We start from the raw sequence: 19,217 nt of genomic DNA, 5'->3' as shown, positions 1-19,217 counted from the left end.
TGAAAACACACACAGACAATGAACATAGGTCTTTGGCAGATACACACACCTAGAGAGAAACACATCACATGGCTTGCCGTTCGCTTAGTGTTTGTATATAAACTTGTAATTAATTGACTTGATGGAAAATGTAATTTAATTAAGCAGACATTTCAATGCGGTTGCCGTTGACTACGACGACGACGATGACGACGACGACGAGGATATGGCCAGGCTCATATCCTTGATGTGCTACCATCAGCATGCTGTTGCTATAGCTATTGTTTTTGCTTCGCTTGTTAAGTATTTTGCATACTGGCACTCTTTAAGCGCCAATTAGTCCAATGGCATTTGAGTGCACCTGGCGTATGCGTAATCTATCCTATTAATGCAATTTTAAGCCGCATACATTGCGCATATATGCACATACGTAATTCTTATCAAATGGCAGTAGAACCTCTCTAAAATAAATTTGCTTGTATCTGCCTTGTGGCAAAGAATATATTGCTATAACTTTGGATTTTAGTGAAGAAGATGTATGTACTTTAACTGCAATAGCAGTGTCTGCCACATTCATGTTGTACCAGTTAATTTATTCTAATTAGTCAGTAAATCTCTATTTACTTCACAAAGCTGCATGTGTTTGTGTGTGTGTGTGTGTGCTGTATGCGTTGTTGTCTTCACTATGCAAAACGAAAATGTTGACTTCCATATCCGCTCTGCCTTGTCGCATGTGGCAGCTGCCAGCCTATGTTGCAGTTGCAGCAACAACACCTACAGCTGTAATTTGGCAATATAATTCCACTTATATTTACCTAGGCATTAAACAAAATCACACCTTAGCTGCTTAATTGTTAGCCTTAATTAAATTTTAACAAGCTCAAGAGCGGAATTTGCTCAAGTAGCCGCAAGGAATTGTAGTAAAATACATTTGGTTGTGGTTCAGCTAATAATTTCGTGCATTTAGATGTTATTTATGCATCTGATATGCATAGCAATATATCTTGATAAAGTTCATAATTGACAAAGAGTTATGATTCAGCAGACACTAATAGGGGTTGCCTACAAATCTACAAACCTATATTATATGCTTTTTATACCCTGAACCCATTAAAAATGGGTATAAGGGTGTATTGTATTTGTGCGAAAGCCAAATGTATGTAACAGGCAGAAGGAAGCAACTCCGACCCCATAAAGTATATATATTCTTGATCAGCATAAATAGCTGAGTAGATCTAGCCATGTCCGTCTGTCTGTCCGTCCGTCCGTCCGTCCGTCCGTCCGTCCGTATGTATAAACGCAAGGATCTCAGAACCTATAACAGCTAGAGACTTAAAATTTTAGACGTAGATGCTCCTAGCTCCCGCGCAGATCGAGTTTGTTTCCGATAATCGATAATCTACTCCGTTTTCAAGCAATCGATAAAAATCGATATCCTGTTTTTTTGGGCAATTTTGGTAAATAATAAGAACTAGAGTTACCAAACTTGACATATAGCTTCTAACATAGAATATATATATGATATAGGATTTTTCTTCACGGTTTTCCTTCTAGATTAATCTGGCATTAAAATTTGAACCCCGATTATTTAATCGAAATGCATGTCCAAATCTTACCCCAAGATTCGTAGACATGGGTCAAAATTTACCACCCCCATAACTCGGTCAAATCTCATCCGAATTTCACGAAATTTGGCTTTTTCTTCATGGTTTTTCCTCTAGATTAATCTGGTATTCAAATATGAACAGCGATTTTTTAGTCGAAATTCATGTCCAAATCTTACCCCAAGATTCGTATATAGACATGGGTCAAAATTTACCACCCTCATAACTCGGTCAAATCTCATACGAATTTCACGAAGTTTGGCGTTTTCTTTATAGTTTTCCCTCTAGATTAATCTGGTATTCCAATATGAACACCGATTTTTTAGTCGAAATTCATGTCCAAATCTTACCCCAAGATTCGTATATAGACATGGGTCAAAAATTACCACCCCCATAACTCGGTCAAATCTCATCCGATTTTCATGAAGTTTGGCTTTTTCTTCATGGTTTTCCCTCTAGATTAATCTGGCATTCAAATCTGAACATCGATTTTTTAGTCGAAATTCATGTCCAAATCTTACCCCAAGATTCGTATATAGACATGGGTCAAAATTTACCACCCCCATAACTCGATCAAATCTCATCCGAATTTCACGAAGTTTGGCGTTTTCTTTATGGTTTTCCCTCTAGATTAATCTGGTATTCAAATATGAACACCGATTTTTTAGTCGAAATTCATGTCCAAATCTTACCCCAAGATTCGTATATAGACATGGGTCAAAAATTACCACCCCCATAACTCGGTCAAATCTCATCCGATTTTCATGAAGTTTGGCTTTTTCTTCATGGTTTTCCCTCTAGATTAATCTGGCATTCAAATCTGAACACCGATTTTTTAGTCGAAATTCATGTCCAAATCTTACCCCAAGATTCGTATATAGACATGGGTCAAAATTTACCACCACCATAACTCGATCAAATCTCATCCGAATTTCACGAAGTTTGGGGTTTTCTTCAGGGTTTTCCCTCTAGATTAATGTGGCATTCAAATCTCGACACCGATTTTTTGGTCGAAATTCATGTCCAAATCTTACCCGAAGATTCGTATATAGACATGGGTCAAAAATTACCACCCCCATAACTCGGTCAAATCTCATCCGATTTTCACGAAGTTTGGCTTTTTCTTCATGGGTTTCCTTCTAGATTAATCTGGCATTCAAATCCGAACACCGATTTTTTAGTCGAAATGCATGTCCAAATCTTACCAAGATTCGTACTTATATAGACATGGGTCAAAATTTACCACCCCCGTAACTCGGCCAAATCTCATCCGATTTACACGAAGTTTGGCTTTTTCTTCATGGTTTTCCCTCTAGATTAATCTGGCATTCAAATCTGAACACCGATTTTTTAGTCAAAATGCATGTCCAAATCTTACCCCAAGATTCGTATATAGACATGGGTCAAAAATGACCACCCCCATAACTCGGTCAAATCTCATCCGATTTTCACGAAGTTTGGCTTTTTCTTCATGGTTTTCCCTCTAGATTAATCTGGCATTCAAATCTGAACACCGATTTTTTAGTCGAAATTCATGTCCAAATCTTACCCCAAGATTCGTATATAGACATGGGTCAAAAATTACCACGAAGTTTGGCGTTTTCTTTATAGTTTTCCCTCTAGATTAATCTGGTATTCCAATATGAACACCGATTTTTTAGTCGAAATTCATGTCCAAATCTTACCCCAAGATTCGTATATAGACATGGGTCAAAAATTACCACCCCCATAACTCGGTCAAATCTCATCCGATTTTCATGAAGTTTGGCTTTTTCTTCATGGTTTTCCCTCTAGATTAATCTGGCATTCAAATCTGAACATCGATTTTTTAGTCGAAATTCATGTCCAAATCTTACCCCAAGATTCGTATATAGACATGGGTCAAAATTTACCACCCCCATAACTCGATCAAATCTCATCCGAATTTCACGAAGTTTGGCGTTTTCTTTATGGTTTTCCCTCTAGATTAATCTGGTATTCAAATATGAACACCGATTTTTTAGTCGAAATTCATGTCCAAATCTTACCCCAAGATTCGTATATAGACATGGGTCAAAAATTACCACCCCCATAACTCGGTCAAATCTCATCCGATTTTCATGAAGTTTGGCTTTTTCTTCATGGTTTTCCCTCTAGATTAATCTGGCATTCAAATCTGAACACCGATTTTTTAGTCGAAATTCATGTCCAAATCTTACCCCAAGATTCGTATATAGACATGGGTCAAAATTTACCACCACCATAACTCGATCAAATCTCATCCGAATTTCACGAAGTTTGGGGTTTTCTTCAGGGTTTTCCCTCTAGATTAATGTGGCATTCAAATCTCGACACCGATTTTTTGGTCGAAATTCATGTCCAAATCTTACCCGAAGATTCGTATATAGACATGGGTCAAAAATTACCACCCCCATAACTCGGTCAAATCTCATCCGATTTTCACGAAGTTTGGCTTTTTCTTCATGGGTTTCCTTCTAGATTAATCTGGCATTCAAATCCGAACACCGATTTTTTAGTCGAAATGCATGTCCAAATCTTACCAAGATTCGTACTTATATAGACATGGGTCAAAATTTACCACCCCCGTAACTCGGCCAAATCTCATCCGATTTACACGAAGTTTGGCTTTTTCTTCATGGTTTTCCCTCTAGATTAATCTGGCATTCAAATCTGAACACCGATTTTTTAGTCAAAATGCATGTCCAAATCTTACCCCAAGATTCGTATATAGACATGGGTCAAAAATGACCACCCCCATAACTCGGTCAAATCTCATCCGATTTTCACGAAGTTTGGCTTTTTCTTCATGGTTTTCCCTCTAGATTAATCTGGCATTCAAATCTGAACACCGATTTTTTAGTCGAAATTCATGTCCAAATCTTACCCCAAGATTCGTATATAGACATGGGTCAAAAATTACCACCCCCATAACTCGGTCAAATCTCATCCGATTTTCACGAAGTTTGGCTTTTTCTTCATGGTTTTCCCTCTAGATTAATCTGACATTCAAATCTGAACACCGATTTTTTAGTCAAAATGCATGTCCAAATCTTACCCCAAGATTCGTATATAGACATGGGTCAAAAATGACCACCCCCATAACTCGGTCAAATCTCATCCGATTTTCACGAAGTTTGGCTTTTTCTTCATGGTTTTCCCTCTAGATTAATCTGGCATTCAAATCTGAACACCGATTTTTAGTCGAAATTCATGTCCAAATCTTACCCCAAGATTCGTATATAGACATGGGTCAAAAATTACCACCCCCATAACTCGGTCAAATCTCATCCGATTTTCACGAAGTTTGGCTTTTTCTTCATGGTTTTCCCTCTAGATTAATCTGGCATTCAAATCTCGACACCGATTATTTAGTCGAAATTCATGTCCAAATCTTACCCCAAGATTCGTATATAGACATGGGACAAAAATTACCACCCCCATAACTCGGTCAAATCTCATCCGATTTTCACGAAGTTTGGCTTTTTCTTCATGGGTTTCCCTCTAGATTAATCTGGCATTCAAATCCGAACACCGATTTCTTAGTCGAAATGCATGTCCAAATCTTACCAAGATTCGTACTTATATAGACATGGGTCAAAATTTACCACCCCGTAACTCGGCCAAATCTCATCTGATTTACACGAAGTTTGGCTTTTTCTTCATGATTTTCCCTCTAGATTAATGTGGCATTCAAATCTCGACACCGATTTTTTGGTCGAAATTCATGTCCAAATCTTACCCCAAGATTCGTATATAGACATGGGTCAAAAATCACAACCCCCATAACTCGGTCAAATCTCATCCGATTTTCGCGAAGTTTGGCTTTTTCTTCATGGGTTTCCCTCTAGATTAATCTGGCATTCAAATCCGAACACCGATTTTTTAGTCGAAATGCATGTCCAAATCTTACCAAGATTCGTACTTATATAGACATGGGTCAAAATTTACCACCCCCGTAACTCGGCCAAATCTCATCCGATTTACACGAAGTTTGGCTTTTTCTTCATGGTTTTCCCTCTAGATTAATCTGGCATTCAAATCTGAACACCGATTTTTTAGTCGAAATTCATGTCCAAATCTTACCCCAAGATTCGTATATAGACATGGGTCAAAAATTACCACCCCCATAACTCGGTCAAATCTCATCCGATTTTCACGATGTTTGGCTTTTTCTTCATGGTTTTCCCTCTAGATTAATCTGGCATTCAAATCTGAACACCGATTTTTTAGTCGAAATTCATGTCCAAATCTTACCCCAAGATTCGTATATAGACATGGGTCAAAAATGACCACCCCCATAACTCGGTCAAATCTCATCCGATTTTCACGAAGTTTGGCTTTTTCTTCATGGTTTTCCCTCTACATTAATCTGGTATTCAAATCTGAACACCGATTATTTAGTCGAAATTCATGTCCAAATCTTACCCCAAGATTCGTATATAGACATGGGTCAAAAATGACCACCCCCATAACTCGGTCAAATCTCATCCGATTTTCACGAAGTTTGGCTTTTTCTTCATGGTTTTCCCTCTAGATTAATCTGGCATTCAAATCTGAACACCGATTTTTTAGTCGAAATTCATGTCCAAATCTTACCCCAAGATTCGTATATAGACATGGGTCAAAAATGACCACCCCCATAACTCGGTCAAATCTCATCCGATTTTCACGAAGTTTGGCCTTTTCTTCATGGTTTTCCCTCTAGATTAATCTGGCATTCAAATCTGAACGCCGATTTTTTAGTCGAAATTCATGTCCAAATCTTAGCCCAAGATTCGTATATAGACATGGGTCAAAAATTACCACCCCCATAACTCGGTCAAATCTCATCCGATTTTCACGAAGTTTGGCTTTTTCTTCATGGTTTTCCCTCTAGATTAGATTAATATGGCATTCAAATCTGAACACCGATTTTTTTAGTCGAAAGTCATGTCCAAATCTTACCCCAAGATTCGTATATAGACATGGGTCAACAATGACCACCCCCATAACTCGGTCAAATCTCATCCGATTTTCGCGAAGTTTGGCTTTTTCTTCATGGGTTTCCCTCTAGATTAATGTGGCATTCAAATCTCGACACCGATTTTTTGGTCGAAATTCATGTCCAAATCTTACCCCAAGATTCGTATATAGACATGGGTCAAAAATGACCACCCCCATAACTCGGTCAAATCTCATCCGATTTTCGCGAAGTTTGGCTTTTTCTTCATGGGTTTCCCTCTAGATTAATCTGGCATTCAAATCCGAACACCGATTTTTTAGTCGAAATGCATGTCCAAATCTTACCAAGATTCGTACTTATATAGACATGGGTCAAAATTTACCACCCCCGTAACTCGGCCAAATCTCATCCGATTTACACGAAGTTTGGCTTTTTCTTCATGGTTTTCCCTCTAGATTAATCTGGCATTCAAATCTGAACACCGATTTTTTAGTCGAAATTCATGTCCAAATCTTACCCCAAGATTCGTATATAGACATGGGTCAAAAATGACCACCCCCATAACTCGGTCAAATCTCATCCGATTTTCGCGAAGTTTGGCTTTTTCTTCATGGGTTTCCCTCTAGATTAATGTGGCATTCAAATCTCGACACCGATTTTTTGGTCGAAATTCATGTCCAAATCTTACCCCAAGATTCGTATATAGACATGGGTCAAAAATGACCACCCCCATAACTCGGTCAAATCTCATCCGATTTTCGCGAAGTTTGGCTTTTTCTTCATGGGTTTCCCTCTAGATTAATCTGGCATTCAAATCCGAACACCGATTTTTTAGTCGAAATGCATGTCCAAATCTTACCAAGATTCGTACTTATATAGACATGGGTCAAAATTTACCACCCCGTAACTCGGCCAAATCTCATCTGATTTACACGAAGTTTGGCTTTTTCTTCATGATTTTCCCTCTAGATTAATGTGGCATTCAAATCTCGACACCGATTTTTTGGTCGAAATTCATGTCCAAATCTTACCCCAAGATTCGTATATAGACATGGGTCAAAAATCACAACCCCCATAACTCGGTCAAATCTCATCCGATTTTCGCGAAGTTTGGCTTTTTCTTCATGGGTTTCCCTCTAGATTAATCTGGCATTCAAATCCGAACACCGATTTTTTAGTCGAAATGCATGTCCAAATCTTACCAAGATTCGTACTTATATAGACATGGGTCAAAATTTACCACCCCCGTAACTCGGCCAAATCTCATCCGATTTACACGAAGTTTGGCTTTTTCTTCATGGTTTTCCCTCTAGATTAATCTGGCATTCAAATCTGAACACCGATTTTTTAGTCGAAATTCATGTCCAAATCTTACCCCAAGATTCGTATATAGACATGGGTCAAAAATGACCACCCCCATAACTCGGTCAAATCTCATCCGATTTTCGCGAAGTTTGGCTTTTTCTTCATGGGTTTCCCTCTAGATTAATGTGGCATTCAAATCTCGACACCGATTTTTTGGTCGAAATTCATGTCCAAATCTTACCCCAAGATTCGTATATAGACATGGGTCAAAAATGACCACCCCCATAACTCGGTCAAATCTCATCCGATTTTCACGAAGTTTGGCTTTTTCTTCATGGTTTTCCCTCTAGATTAATCTGGCATTCAAATCTGAACACCGATTTTTTAGTCGAAATGCATGTCCAAATCTTACCCCAAGATTCGTATGTAGACATGGGTCAAAAATGACCACCCCCATAACTCGGTCAAATCTCATCCGATTTTCACGAAGTTTGGCTTTTTCTTCATGGTTTTCCCTCTAGATTAATCTGGCATTCAAATCTGAACACCGATTTTTTAGTCGAAATTCATGTCCAAATCTTACCCCAAGATTCGTATATAGACATGGGTCAAAAATGACCACCCCCATAACTCGGTCAAATCTCATCCGATTTTCACGAAGTTTGGCCTTTTCTTCATGGTTTTCCCTCTAGATTAATCTGGCATTCAAATCTGAACGCCGATTTTTTAGTCGAAATTCATGTCCAAATCTTAGCCCAAGATTCGTATATAGACATGGGTCAAAAATTACCACCCCCATAACTCGGTCAAATCTCATCCGATTTTCACGAAGTTTGGCTTTTTCTTCATGGTTTTCCCTCTAGATTAGATTAATATGGCATTCAAATCTGAACACCGATTTTTTTAGTCGAAAGTCATGTCCAAATCTTACCCCAAGATTCGTATATAGACATGGGTCAAAAATGACCACCCCCATAACTCGGTCAAATCTCATCCGATTTTCACGAAGTTTGGCTTTTTCTTCATGGTTTTCCCTCTAGATTAATCTGGCATTCAAATCTGAACACCGATTTTTTAGTCGAAATTCATGTCCAAATCTTACCCCAAGATTCGTATATAGACATGGGTCAAAAATTACCACCCCCATAACTCGGTCAAATCTCATCCGATTTTCACGAAGTTTGGCTTTTTCTTCATGGGTTTCCCTCTAGATTAATCTGGCATTCAAATCCGAACACCGATTTCTTAGTCGAAATGCATGTCCAAATCTTACCAAGATTCGTACTTATATAGACATGGGTCAAAATTTACCACCCCGTAACTCGGCCAAATCTCATCTGATTTACGCGAAGTTTGGCTTTTTCTTCATGATTTTCCCTCTAGATTAATGTGGCATTCAAATCTCGACACCGAGTTTTTGGTCGAAATTCATGTCCAAATCTTACCCCAAGATTCGTATATAGACATGGGTCAAAAATCACAACCCCCATAACTCGGTCAAATCTCATCCGATTTTCGCGAAGTTTGGCTTTTTCTTCATGGGTTTCCCTCTAGATTAATCTGGCATTCAAATCCGAACACCGATTTTTTAGTCGAAATGCATGTCCAAATCTTACCAAGATTCGTACTTATATAGACATGGGTCAAAATTTACCACCCCCGTAACTCGGCCAAATCTCATCCGATTTACACGAAGTTTGGCTTTTTCTTCATGGTTTTCCCTCTAGATTAATCTGGCATTCAAATCTGAACACCGATTTTTTAGTCGAAATTCATGTCCAAATCTTACCCCAAGATTCGTATATAGACATGGGTCAAAAATGACCACCCCCATAACTCGGTCAAATCTCATCCGATTTTCACGAAGTTTGGCTTTTTCTTCATGGTTTTCCCTCTAGATTAATCTGGCATTCAAATCTGAACACCGATTTTTTAGTCGAAATGCATGTCCAAATCTTACCCCAAGATTCGTATGTAGACATGGGTCAAAAATGACCACCCCCATATCTCGGCCAAATCTCATCCGATTTTCACGAAGTTTGGCTTTTTCTTCATGGTTTTCCCTCTAGATTAATCTGGCATTCAAATCTGAACACCGATTTTTTAGTCGAAATTCATGTCCAAATCTTACCCCAAGATTCGTATATAGACATGGGTCAAAAATGACCACCCCCATAACTCGGTCAAATCTCATCCGATTTTCACGAAGTTTGGCTTTTTCTTCATGGTTTTCCCTCTAGATTAATCTGGCATTCAAATCTGAACGCCGATTTTTTAGTCGAAATTCATGTCCAAATCTTACCCCAAGATTCGTATATAGACATGGGTCAAAAATGACCACCCCCATAACTCGGTCAAATCTCATCCGATTTTCACGAAGTTTGGCTTTTTCTTCATGGTTTTCCCTCTAGATTAATCTGGCATTCAAATCTGAACACCGATTTTTTAGTCGAAATGCATGTCCAAATCTTACCCCAAGATTCGTATGTAGACATGGGTCAAAAATGACCACCCCCATATCTCGGCCAAATCTCATCCGATTTTCACGAAGTTTGGCTTTTTCTTCATGGTTTTCCCTCTAGATTAATCTGGCATTCAAATCTGAACACCGATTTTTTAGTCGAAATTCATGTCCAAATCTTACCCCAAGATTCGTATATAGACATGGGTCAAAAATGACCACCCCCATAACTCGGTCAAATCTCATCCGATTTTCACGAAGTTTGGCTTTTTCTTCATGGTTTTCCCTCTAGATTAATCTGGCATTCAAATCTGAACACCGATTTTTTAGTCGAAATTCATGTCCAAATCTTACCCCAAGATTCGTATATAGACATGGGTCAAAAATTACCACCCCCATAACTCGGTCAAATCTCATCCGATTTTCACGAAGTTTGGCTTTTTCTTCATGGGTTTCCCTCTAGATTAATCTGGCATTCAAATCCGAACACCGATTTCTTAGTCGAAATGCATGTCCAAATCTTACCAAGATTCGTACTTATATAGACATGGGTAAAAATTTACCACCCCGTAACTCGGCCAAATCTCATCTGATTTACACGAAGTTTGGCTTTTTCTTCATGATTTTCCCTCTAGATTAATGTGGCATTCAAATCTCGACACCGATTTTTTGGTCGAAATTCATGTCCAAATCTTACCCCAAGATTCGTATATAGACATGGGTCAAAAATCACAACCCCCATAACTCGGTCAAATCTCATCCGATTTTCGCGAAGTTTGGCTTTTTCTTCATGGGTTTCCCTCTAGATTAATCTGGCATTCAAATCCGAACACCGATTTTTTAGTCGAAATGCATGTCCAAATCTTACCAAGATTCGTACTTATATAGACATGGGTCAAAATTTACCACCCCCGTAACTCGGCCAAATCTCATCCGATTTACACGAAGTTTGGCTTTTTCTTCATGGTTTTCCCTCTAGATTAATCTGGCATTCAAATCTGAACACCGATTTTTTAGTCGAAATTCATGTCCAAATCTTACCCCAAGATTCGTATATAGACATGGGTCAAAAATTACCACCCCCATAACTCGGTCAAATCTCATCCGATTTTCACGAAGTTTGGCTTTTTCTTCATGGTTTTCCCTCTAGATTAATCTGGCATTCAAATCTGAACACCGATTTTTTAGTCGAAATGCATGTCCAAATCTTACCCCAAGATTCGTATGTAGACATGGGTCAAAAATGACCACCCCCATATCTCGGCCAAATCTCATCCGATTTTCACGAAGTTTGGCTTTTTCTTCATGGTTTTCCCTCTAGATTAATCTGGCATTCAAATCTGAACACCGATTTTTTAGTCGAAATTCATGTCCAAATCTTACCCCAAGATTCGTATATAGACATGGGTCAAAAATGACCACCCCCATAACTCGGTCAAATCTCATCCGATTTTCACGAAGTTTGGCTTTTTCTTCATGGTTTTCCCTCTAGATTAATCTGGCATTCAAATCTGAACGCCGATTTTTTAGTCGAAATTCATGTCCAAATCTTACCCCAAGATTCGTATATAGACATGGGTCAAAAATGACCACCCCCATAACTCGGTCAAATCTCATCCGATTTTCACGAAGTTTGGCTTTTTCTTCATGGTTTTCCCTCTAGATTAATCTGGCATTCAAATCTGAACACCGATTTTTTAGTCGAAATTCATGTCCAAATCTTACCCCAAGATTCGTATATAGACATGGGTCAAAAATGACCACCCCCATAACTCGGTCAAATCTCATCCGATTTTCACGAAGTTTGGCTTTTTCTTCATGGTTTTCCCTCTAGATTAATCTGGCATTCAAATCTGAACACCGATTTTTTAGTCGAAATGCATGTCCAAATCTTACCCCAAGATTCGTATGTAGACATGGGTCAAAAATGACCACCCCCATATCTCGGCCAAATCTCATCCGATTTTCACGAAGTTTGGCTTTTTCTTCATGGTTTTCCCTCTAGATTAATCTGGCATTCAAATCTGAACACCGATTTTTTAGTCGAAATTCATGTCCAAATCTTACCCCAAGATTCGTATATAGACATGGGTCAAAAATGACCACCCCCATAACTCGGTCAAATCTCATCCGATTTTCACGAAGTTTGGCTTTTTCTTCATGGTTTTCCCTCTAGATTAATCTGGCATTCAAATCTGAACGCCGATTTTTTAGTCGAAATTCATGTCCAAATCTTACCCCAAGATTCGTATATAGACATGGGTCAAAAATGACCACCCCCATATCTCGGCCAAATCTCATCCGATTTTCACGAAGTTTGGCTTTTTCTTCATGGTTTTCCCTCTAGATTAATCTGGCATTCAAATCTGAACACCGATTTTTTAGTCGAAATTCATGTCCAAATCTTACCCCAACATTCGTATATAGACATGGGTCAAAAATGACCACCCCCATAACTCGGTCAAATCTCATCCGATTTTCACGAAGTTTGGCTTTTTCTTCATGGTTTTCCCTCTAGATTAATCTGGCATTCAAATCTGAACGCCGATTTTTTAGTCGAAATTCATGTCCAAATCTTACCCCAAGATTCGTATATAGACATGGGTCAAAAATTACCACCCCCATAACTCGGTCAAATCTCATCCGATTTTCACGAAGTTTGGCCTTTTCTTCATGGTTTTCCCTCTAGATTAATCTGGCATTCAAATCTGAACGCCGATTTTTAGTCGAAATTCATGTCCAAATCTTACCCCAAGATTCGTATATAGACATGGGTCAAAAATTACCACCCCCATAACTCGGTCAAATCTCATCCGATTTTCACGAAGTTTGGCTTTTTCTTCATGGTTTTCCCTCTAGATTAATATGGCATTCAAATCTGAACACCGATTTTTTTAGTCGAAAGTCATGTCCAAATCTTACCCCAAGATTCGTATATAGACATGGGTCAAAAATGACCACCCCCATAACTCGGTCAAATCTCATCCGATTTTCACGAAGTTTGGATTTTTATACCCTGAACCCATTAAAAATGGGTATAAGGGTATATTGTATTTGTGCGAAAGCTAAATGTGTGTAACAGGCAGCAGGAAGCAACTCCGACCCCATAAAGTATATATATTCTGGATCAGCATAAATAGCTGAGTCGATCTAGCCATGTCCGTCTGTCTGTCCTATAAGAGCTAGAGATGTAGATGCTCCTAGCTCCCGCGCAGATCGAGTTTGTTTCCGATAGTCGATAACTTACTCCGTTTCCAAGCAATCGATAAAAATCGATATCGATATCCTGTTTTTTGGGCAATTTTGGTAAATAATAAGAACTAGAGTCACCAAACTTGACATATAGCTTCTAAAATAGAATATATATATGCATTTGATGTTGGAAGAAGAGGGTTCAGGGTATCCCCTAGTCGGGAGCTCCTGACTAGAACTTCTTACTTGTTATTTATTAATGAACGTTTTAAAATGTTCCTAATCAATTATATTACATTTTACAGCTTTCATAAATTTATTTTAACGTTCATTAATTTTATATTTAGTTTTCCTTTGTTAAAAAGTAAATAACACTTATTTGCTGTCATAACTGAATTATAATTAAAATGTTTGGTTTAGATGGGATTATTGAATTTCATGAAGCTTGGTTCAATTAAACGTGCGCAATTGCGCTAAATATGTCGGTAATTAAATGTTCAAACTTAATGCATTTCATCCCTTTTTTTTTGCCTTTTTTAAATGTTGAATAAATATGTTTATTATTTACCTGCGTTTCGGTCACCATCAGTAGCTTGGCCATTTCAGTGCGTTCGCTGGAGCTAAGATACTTCTTAACCTCGAACTGCTTTTCCAGTTCGAAAATTTGGCGGCCCGTAAAGGTAGTTCGTGCCTTCTTCTTGCGACGCGCATCTGTCGAGCCTGAGTCAGAGTCATCCTCGGTAGTCTCCAGGTTGCTATTGTTGCTCTGCGGTTGGGCGGCATGGGCTGTGCTGTTCGGCGAACTGTTATTAGCCAGCAGCTTATCCCGCATTAAACTGTCGCTGCTGCCCGTGGGACTAATGGCTGGAGGCAGATCGACCGACAGTTTCTTCTTTTTTGATGCCGGCTTGCCCGAGTGCTCTGTGAAAGAGGTGCGGTATACAAAAACCATTAGACATTGTTGTTACTTGTGTTTGTATCTTTATTTGCCAAGCTTTTATTGCGAGACACAGCTGTTTAACCTCAATTCAGCTTTGGTCCGCTGCTATTTTTTATAACATTTTTTACCTTTTGCAATTAGCCCGTCAAATGCAGACCAATCGGTCAGGTTAACTGACTGCATTGTTAACTCCGAGCTAACTCTGAGTTCAGCTTTTCGCTATTTTATTCATATGCAAAAACCAGGCGTTACATGCCTAACTTGTTTCTATTTATATCCTATAAATTGAGTGTTAAGGGTGTATTTGTCATACCACGGTTATTTTTTGTATTTTAAGTTTCTCAACTGATAAATTATATTTGATATTATATTGACTAAATGCAATTTAAAAAGTCTAAGCATAATTCATTATCTTAATGGAAACGTTTTATTTATTTATTTTTAATTTATTGTGTATGACCCAACACTTATACATTGATTTTTTTGGAATAGATAATAGATAAATAGTACCGCGAAGGTTCTTATCAATCTAGACCTGTTGACAGGTCAATCTATAGGGGATTTCGCCATCGTGAAGAATTTGTGAGCTGTTGTTGTTGCTTGCGGTTGTCAGTCGTGTCGACTCAGAAAAAAAAAACAAACAAACAAACAAGTGTTAACAACGCCATGTATTTCAGTTACACCTATTGGTTGGCTGGGGCCAAAACGTGTCTGGCATGAGTCTGGTTGTGGCTGCCGCCAATTGCCAATGCATAATTGAAATCTAATTGACAGTTAAATGCGAACGTTCGTCGTAGAAGTCGTTGTTGTCGCTATTGCTAATACGCCGCGTGGGCCGCACGGCCTCATATGGCTGGGCGCATATGCATGACACTGTGATTAATTAGGCGGCCGACTGACAGCCGCCGCTGTTGTCGCCTCCAGCATTGGCAGCAGTCCGTGCCACTTAAAGCCACCCCTAGATAACGAGACACGACAGTGTGGCACTTAGAGCGAGTCTAGTGGAGCGCAAAGGGCGCCCCAGTGGCACGAAATCAATAAAACTAAATGGCAAAGCGAAAACAAGAGAAAAACCTTAAAGCAATAGAAGCATAACACAAATGTTTGATTAGATGTGCCATTTTTGTTGTTGTTGTTTGTTGATGTTTTGTTTTGCTATTTTTCTTTTTCTTTGTTGTTGTGTTGGTTCTTTTTGTTGTTCGCCAATTGGCAATTGCCATGTCGTTTCATTAGGCCCGTTTGGCGACAACATTTTAATGGCACCCCGCCACAGCTCTTCGGCTGGCTACCCCGCTTCCATTTATGGTGCCTGCTAACAAGTAATTAAGCGAAAATTAACAGACGACAGTTGCAAATCACAAAACGAGACTTGAACGACGTCGCCTGGCATTCATTCATTTTAAATGCGAATATGAGCGCTAAATACTATAGCTTTTGTTGTTGCAATTGCTGTTTATTTTTACCAAGTCGAGTACGTGATTTTAATAACAATAAAAGTTGAACGCAGCATTGAGCAATTAATGGCAACAATACAATAACACAACAGCCAACAATTTTGTGCTCAAGTTTGCTCATTTCGAGCTGATTGTTATTGCTTATTATTGCCGTATGCCAATTGCTAATTGAATTTGCTGTTTTCATGCCGCCCTCGGCACCCTCTGCCCCACACTCAGTCCACAGCTGAATTAAACAATTTTAATGCAGCGTGAATTCACATTGGCTACAAAATTACATTCGAAAAAAAACAATGTCTAGTTAATTAATGTTCGGAGAATTCATATTTATAGTTATTTCAGACAGAATCCCATTGACGTCATATTTAAAACATATTTTGCAACGGATGTAAAATAATTAGAGAGAATCTTGATCTCAATGTTAATTCCTATTGGTATAGTTTTGAACAAATGTTTGTTAATCTGAAGATTCATGTAGATAAATTAAAGTGGCAGAATTAGGCTTTCAAATTTGAAACAATTTCAACAGCAGAAAAATGTTAAGTACCCAAGTAGACTTTTCTAAGGAAATTGGCAACAGATATGGAATAGCCTTAACTAGGGACTGTGAAATTCGGAGAGAGAATCTTTCATATTGCATTTAAATAGGTTAAAATATCCATTGGCTCGAATGTTGATGACCCGCAATCATCCGTTGCCAAAATGTAGGACCTTTATTCGAGTGGTGGCAATTTGAGCTGCGGTCGGGCGTCATTTAATTTGGCATAACACGCATACGCAGCGTTACCCGCCGCACGCTTCGCTGAAGCGTGTTGAGAGCTTCGCGCTGCGCTCAATTGGCAGGCTCGTCAAGCGTTGCTGCATAAATTTGCTCGGCGCCAATATGAAAATTTAAAAATAAAAAAACTGAAATACACCGATGCTAAATACACTAGCACATACATTGTAACTCTGTCACTATATTATCAGAAACGTTTTGGAAAACGCAGTTCGTCTATTCCTGCTAGCTAATTTCTTATTTGTAATATAATTTTCAAGATTTTTATTCATTTTCATATATGTTAATGGTCTCACTTACCCTTCTTGATGCTTGTCTTTCCCAACAGTTGGTTTTGCCTGGCCGCCGGCATGGGTGACGAGGTGTCGCTGTCGCGCGACTTTTTGGCCACACACAGATTCAATGGCTGATCGAGCGGGGCTGTCCCTGTGATAGTTGCTGTTGCTGCTGCTGCTGCTGCTGCTGCCGCGGCTGTGGAGTTGACGTTGACTGCGCTTTCCTCCTCGCTGACATCGCTCATTGAAGCGCTGCGATGTGTTCGCTGTTCCTGCTCCTGGGGCTGCTGCGCGTACTGCTGCTCAATGTTGCGCAGAATGCTCTTTGGTGAAGTGGCCGAACTGTTGCCGGTGACTGTAGATGCTGCTGCTGCCGCAGCGGCTGCTGCAGCGCCCTCGTACACAATTTTACCGGCCATGGCCATGCCCAGTATGTCTGCAATATAGTGGGGTGTGGGTCGATTGGGCGGACGCGCATATACATGAGCATGCCAGCTAGCTGTATGGTTGGGTGTCGAAGTGGCTAAGTTGGTGGGAAAGGGTGTTATGGAGCGTCGCTGCTGCTGCTGCTGCTGTTGTTGTTGTTCTCGGGGAGCCGTTTGACGACTGGGTGGTGCCTCCAGCTGCTTCTGCAGAAACGTTGTGGGTGAACTGGCAGCGGAGATGGGACTGACACTGTTGCTGCCATTGCTGTTGTTGTTATCGCGCACGCGCAGCATGTTAACCAGTTTTTCTTTACTGCTGGGACTGACCATTGATGCCGCCGAGGGCGGTATGGTCAATGAGCTGCTGTAGACATACGAATTGATGGCCATATTGTAAGCTGTGGCTGATGCGCCGCCGCCGGTGTGAATTGAATCTGAATGCAGCTGCTTTTGTTGTAATTGCAGTTGCTGTTGCTGTTGCTGCTGCTGCAGTTGCTGATGTTGTTGCTGTTTGTCGACGACTATGCCATAACCATGCGCCAAGGCGCCGCTGATCATTTCTGCTGCTACCAACGAATCGCGTTCAGTTTCGGGCATCATTTAGGGCGCAGCTAATTGGCTTTTAAGTGGGCGTGATGGCTGCAATATAAAGAAAAATGTGCGTGTTAAATGGGCAAACGATATTAGCCAAACAGCTGCGCATTTGTCGTCAACTTGTTAATGGTTTTTGCCACTGGAACTAACCTTCAACTTATTCGCCCTACAACGCATAAATGCAATAAAATACAGAACGGAATCGTCCACCACTTACTGCCGCCTGTGCGGAATGTTGTTCAACTTATTTAGCTCACAACACGCCCGTCTCCCCCTCAACCGTCTGTGCTTGTGTGTCTGTCCGCCTGGCCGCCCATTTGCCATTTCCTGGCGCACTGCGTCCTGATTTGCATAGCAATATCCCCAACAACAAGCGTAACCTCGTAAAGGATTCAACCAGGCAAGCGTGCAGGAGTGTTGGCAGGCAGGCACGCAGGCACATAAGTTCGGCAAGGCCAGGGGTTCCGCTTTGCGCAGCCTTGTGTACACTTGTGTGTGACTGCTGCGAGTGTTGGCATGAATTTATGGCACAACATTTGAGTGTGACACAATTTAACTTAATTTAACGAAGGGCAAAAGCCACGCACTGAAACGATTGTAAAACATACAAACCCAATTTCAAGTACGGGAAAGTCTTAAATTTGGATTTAGTGTGCGGTATACATAAACTTCCAGTTTTTATGTACACAATAATAATCATATCAATTCACACACAACTTAGGGTAAACCTTACGCAAAATCTGTAGTTTTGTTGCCAAGAACTTTGAATGCCATTTAAATGCCATCGTTATGTGTCATATTTCACAGTTGACAATCCCAAAAGCAATTTAAATTAATACAAAGTGCCCACACAACCGCTTACGCACACACACACACACGCACACAGTGGCTGTCCAAATGTCAGCTTCAAGCAGCGCGAGCTCAATAACGTATAACGTAATGCGTGCTTAAATGTAATTTTATGGCAACAACAACAACCAACAACTATAACAATGGGGATGACACATAAAAGGGACTAACCTTTGCCTACCCCCATTCTTACACACACACACGAAACAATCGTAAAGACACAAACACACACGCAGACAATACACAGAGAGTGCAAATTGAGCACAAGTTGCTCTCAACATTTCGGTTGACGCAACATGTTGCTCTGCAGCATGTTGCTAAGCTCTTATAAAATCACTTACAGCCAAACAAAATAAATGACAAAAAAGCAACGGCAATTCAAGTCTGTTGAGCTTCTCAAAAGGTTATGTGGGCGGGCA

General features: G+C 39.8%; 1 protein-coding gene across 4 annotated transcripts in view; it reads right to left on the bottom strand.

Annotated features, from left to right (window-relative positions):
- The window catches only part of LOC115771776 (H2.0-like homeobox protein), a 54,821-nt gene that overhangs the window by 11,423 nt on the left and 24,181 nt on the right, over positions 1-19,217 (bottom strand). For all 4 annotated transcript variants that reach the window (XM_030717630.1, XM_030717632.1, XM_030717631.1 and 1 more), the window contains 2 exons: positions 16,956-17,994; positions 14,052-14,404 (listed from right to left, as the gene is read on the bottom strand). In XM_030717630.1, the coding sequence (XP_030573490.1) occupies positions 14,052-14,404; positions 16,956-17,955 (1,353 nt within the window). In that variant the 5' untranslated portion in view covers positions 17,956-17,994. The remainder of the gene's footprint in view (positions 1-14,051; positions 14,405-16,955; positions 17,995-19,217) is intronic.

This window comes from Drosophila novamexicana, unplaced genomic scaffold (genome assembly GCF_003285875.2).
Source record: "Drosophila novamexicana strain 15010-1031.04,08,12 unplaced genomic scaffold, DnovRS2.1 tig00000108-arrow-pilon, whole genome shotgun sequence".
Classification (NCBI taxonomy): Eukaryota; Metazoa; Arthropoda; class Insecta; order Diptera; family Drosophilidae; genus Drosophila; species Drosophila novamexicana.
Note: the sequence above shows the minus strand (reverse complement) of the source record. Positions and strands in the feature narration are given on the sequence as shown.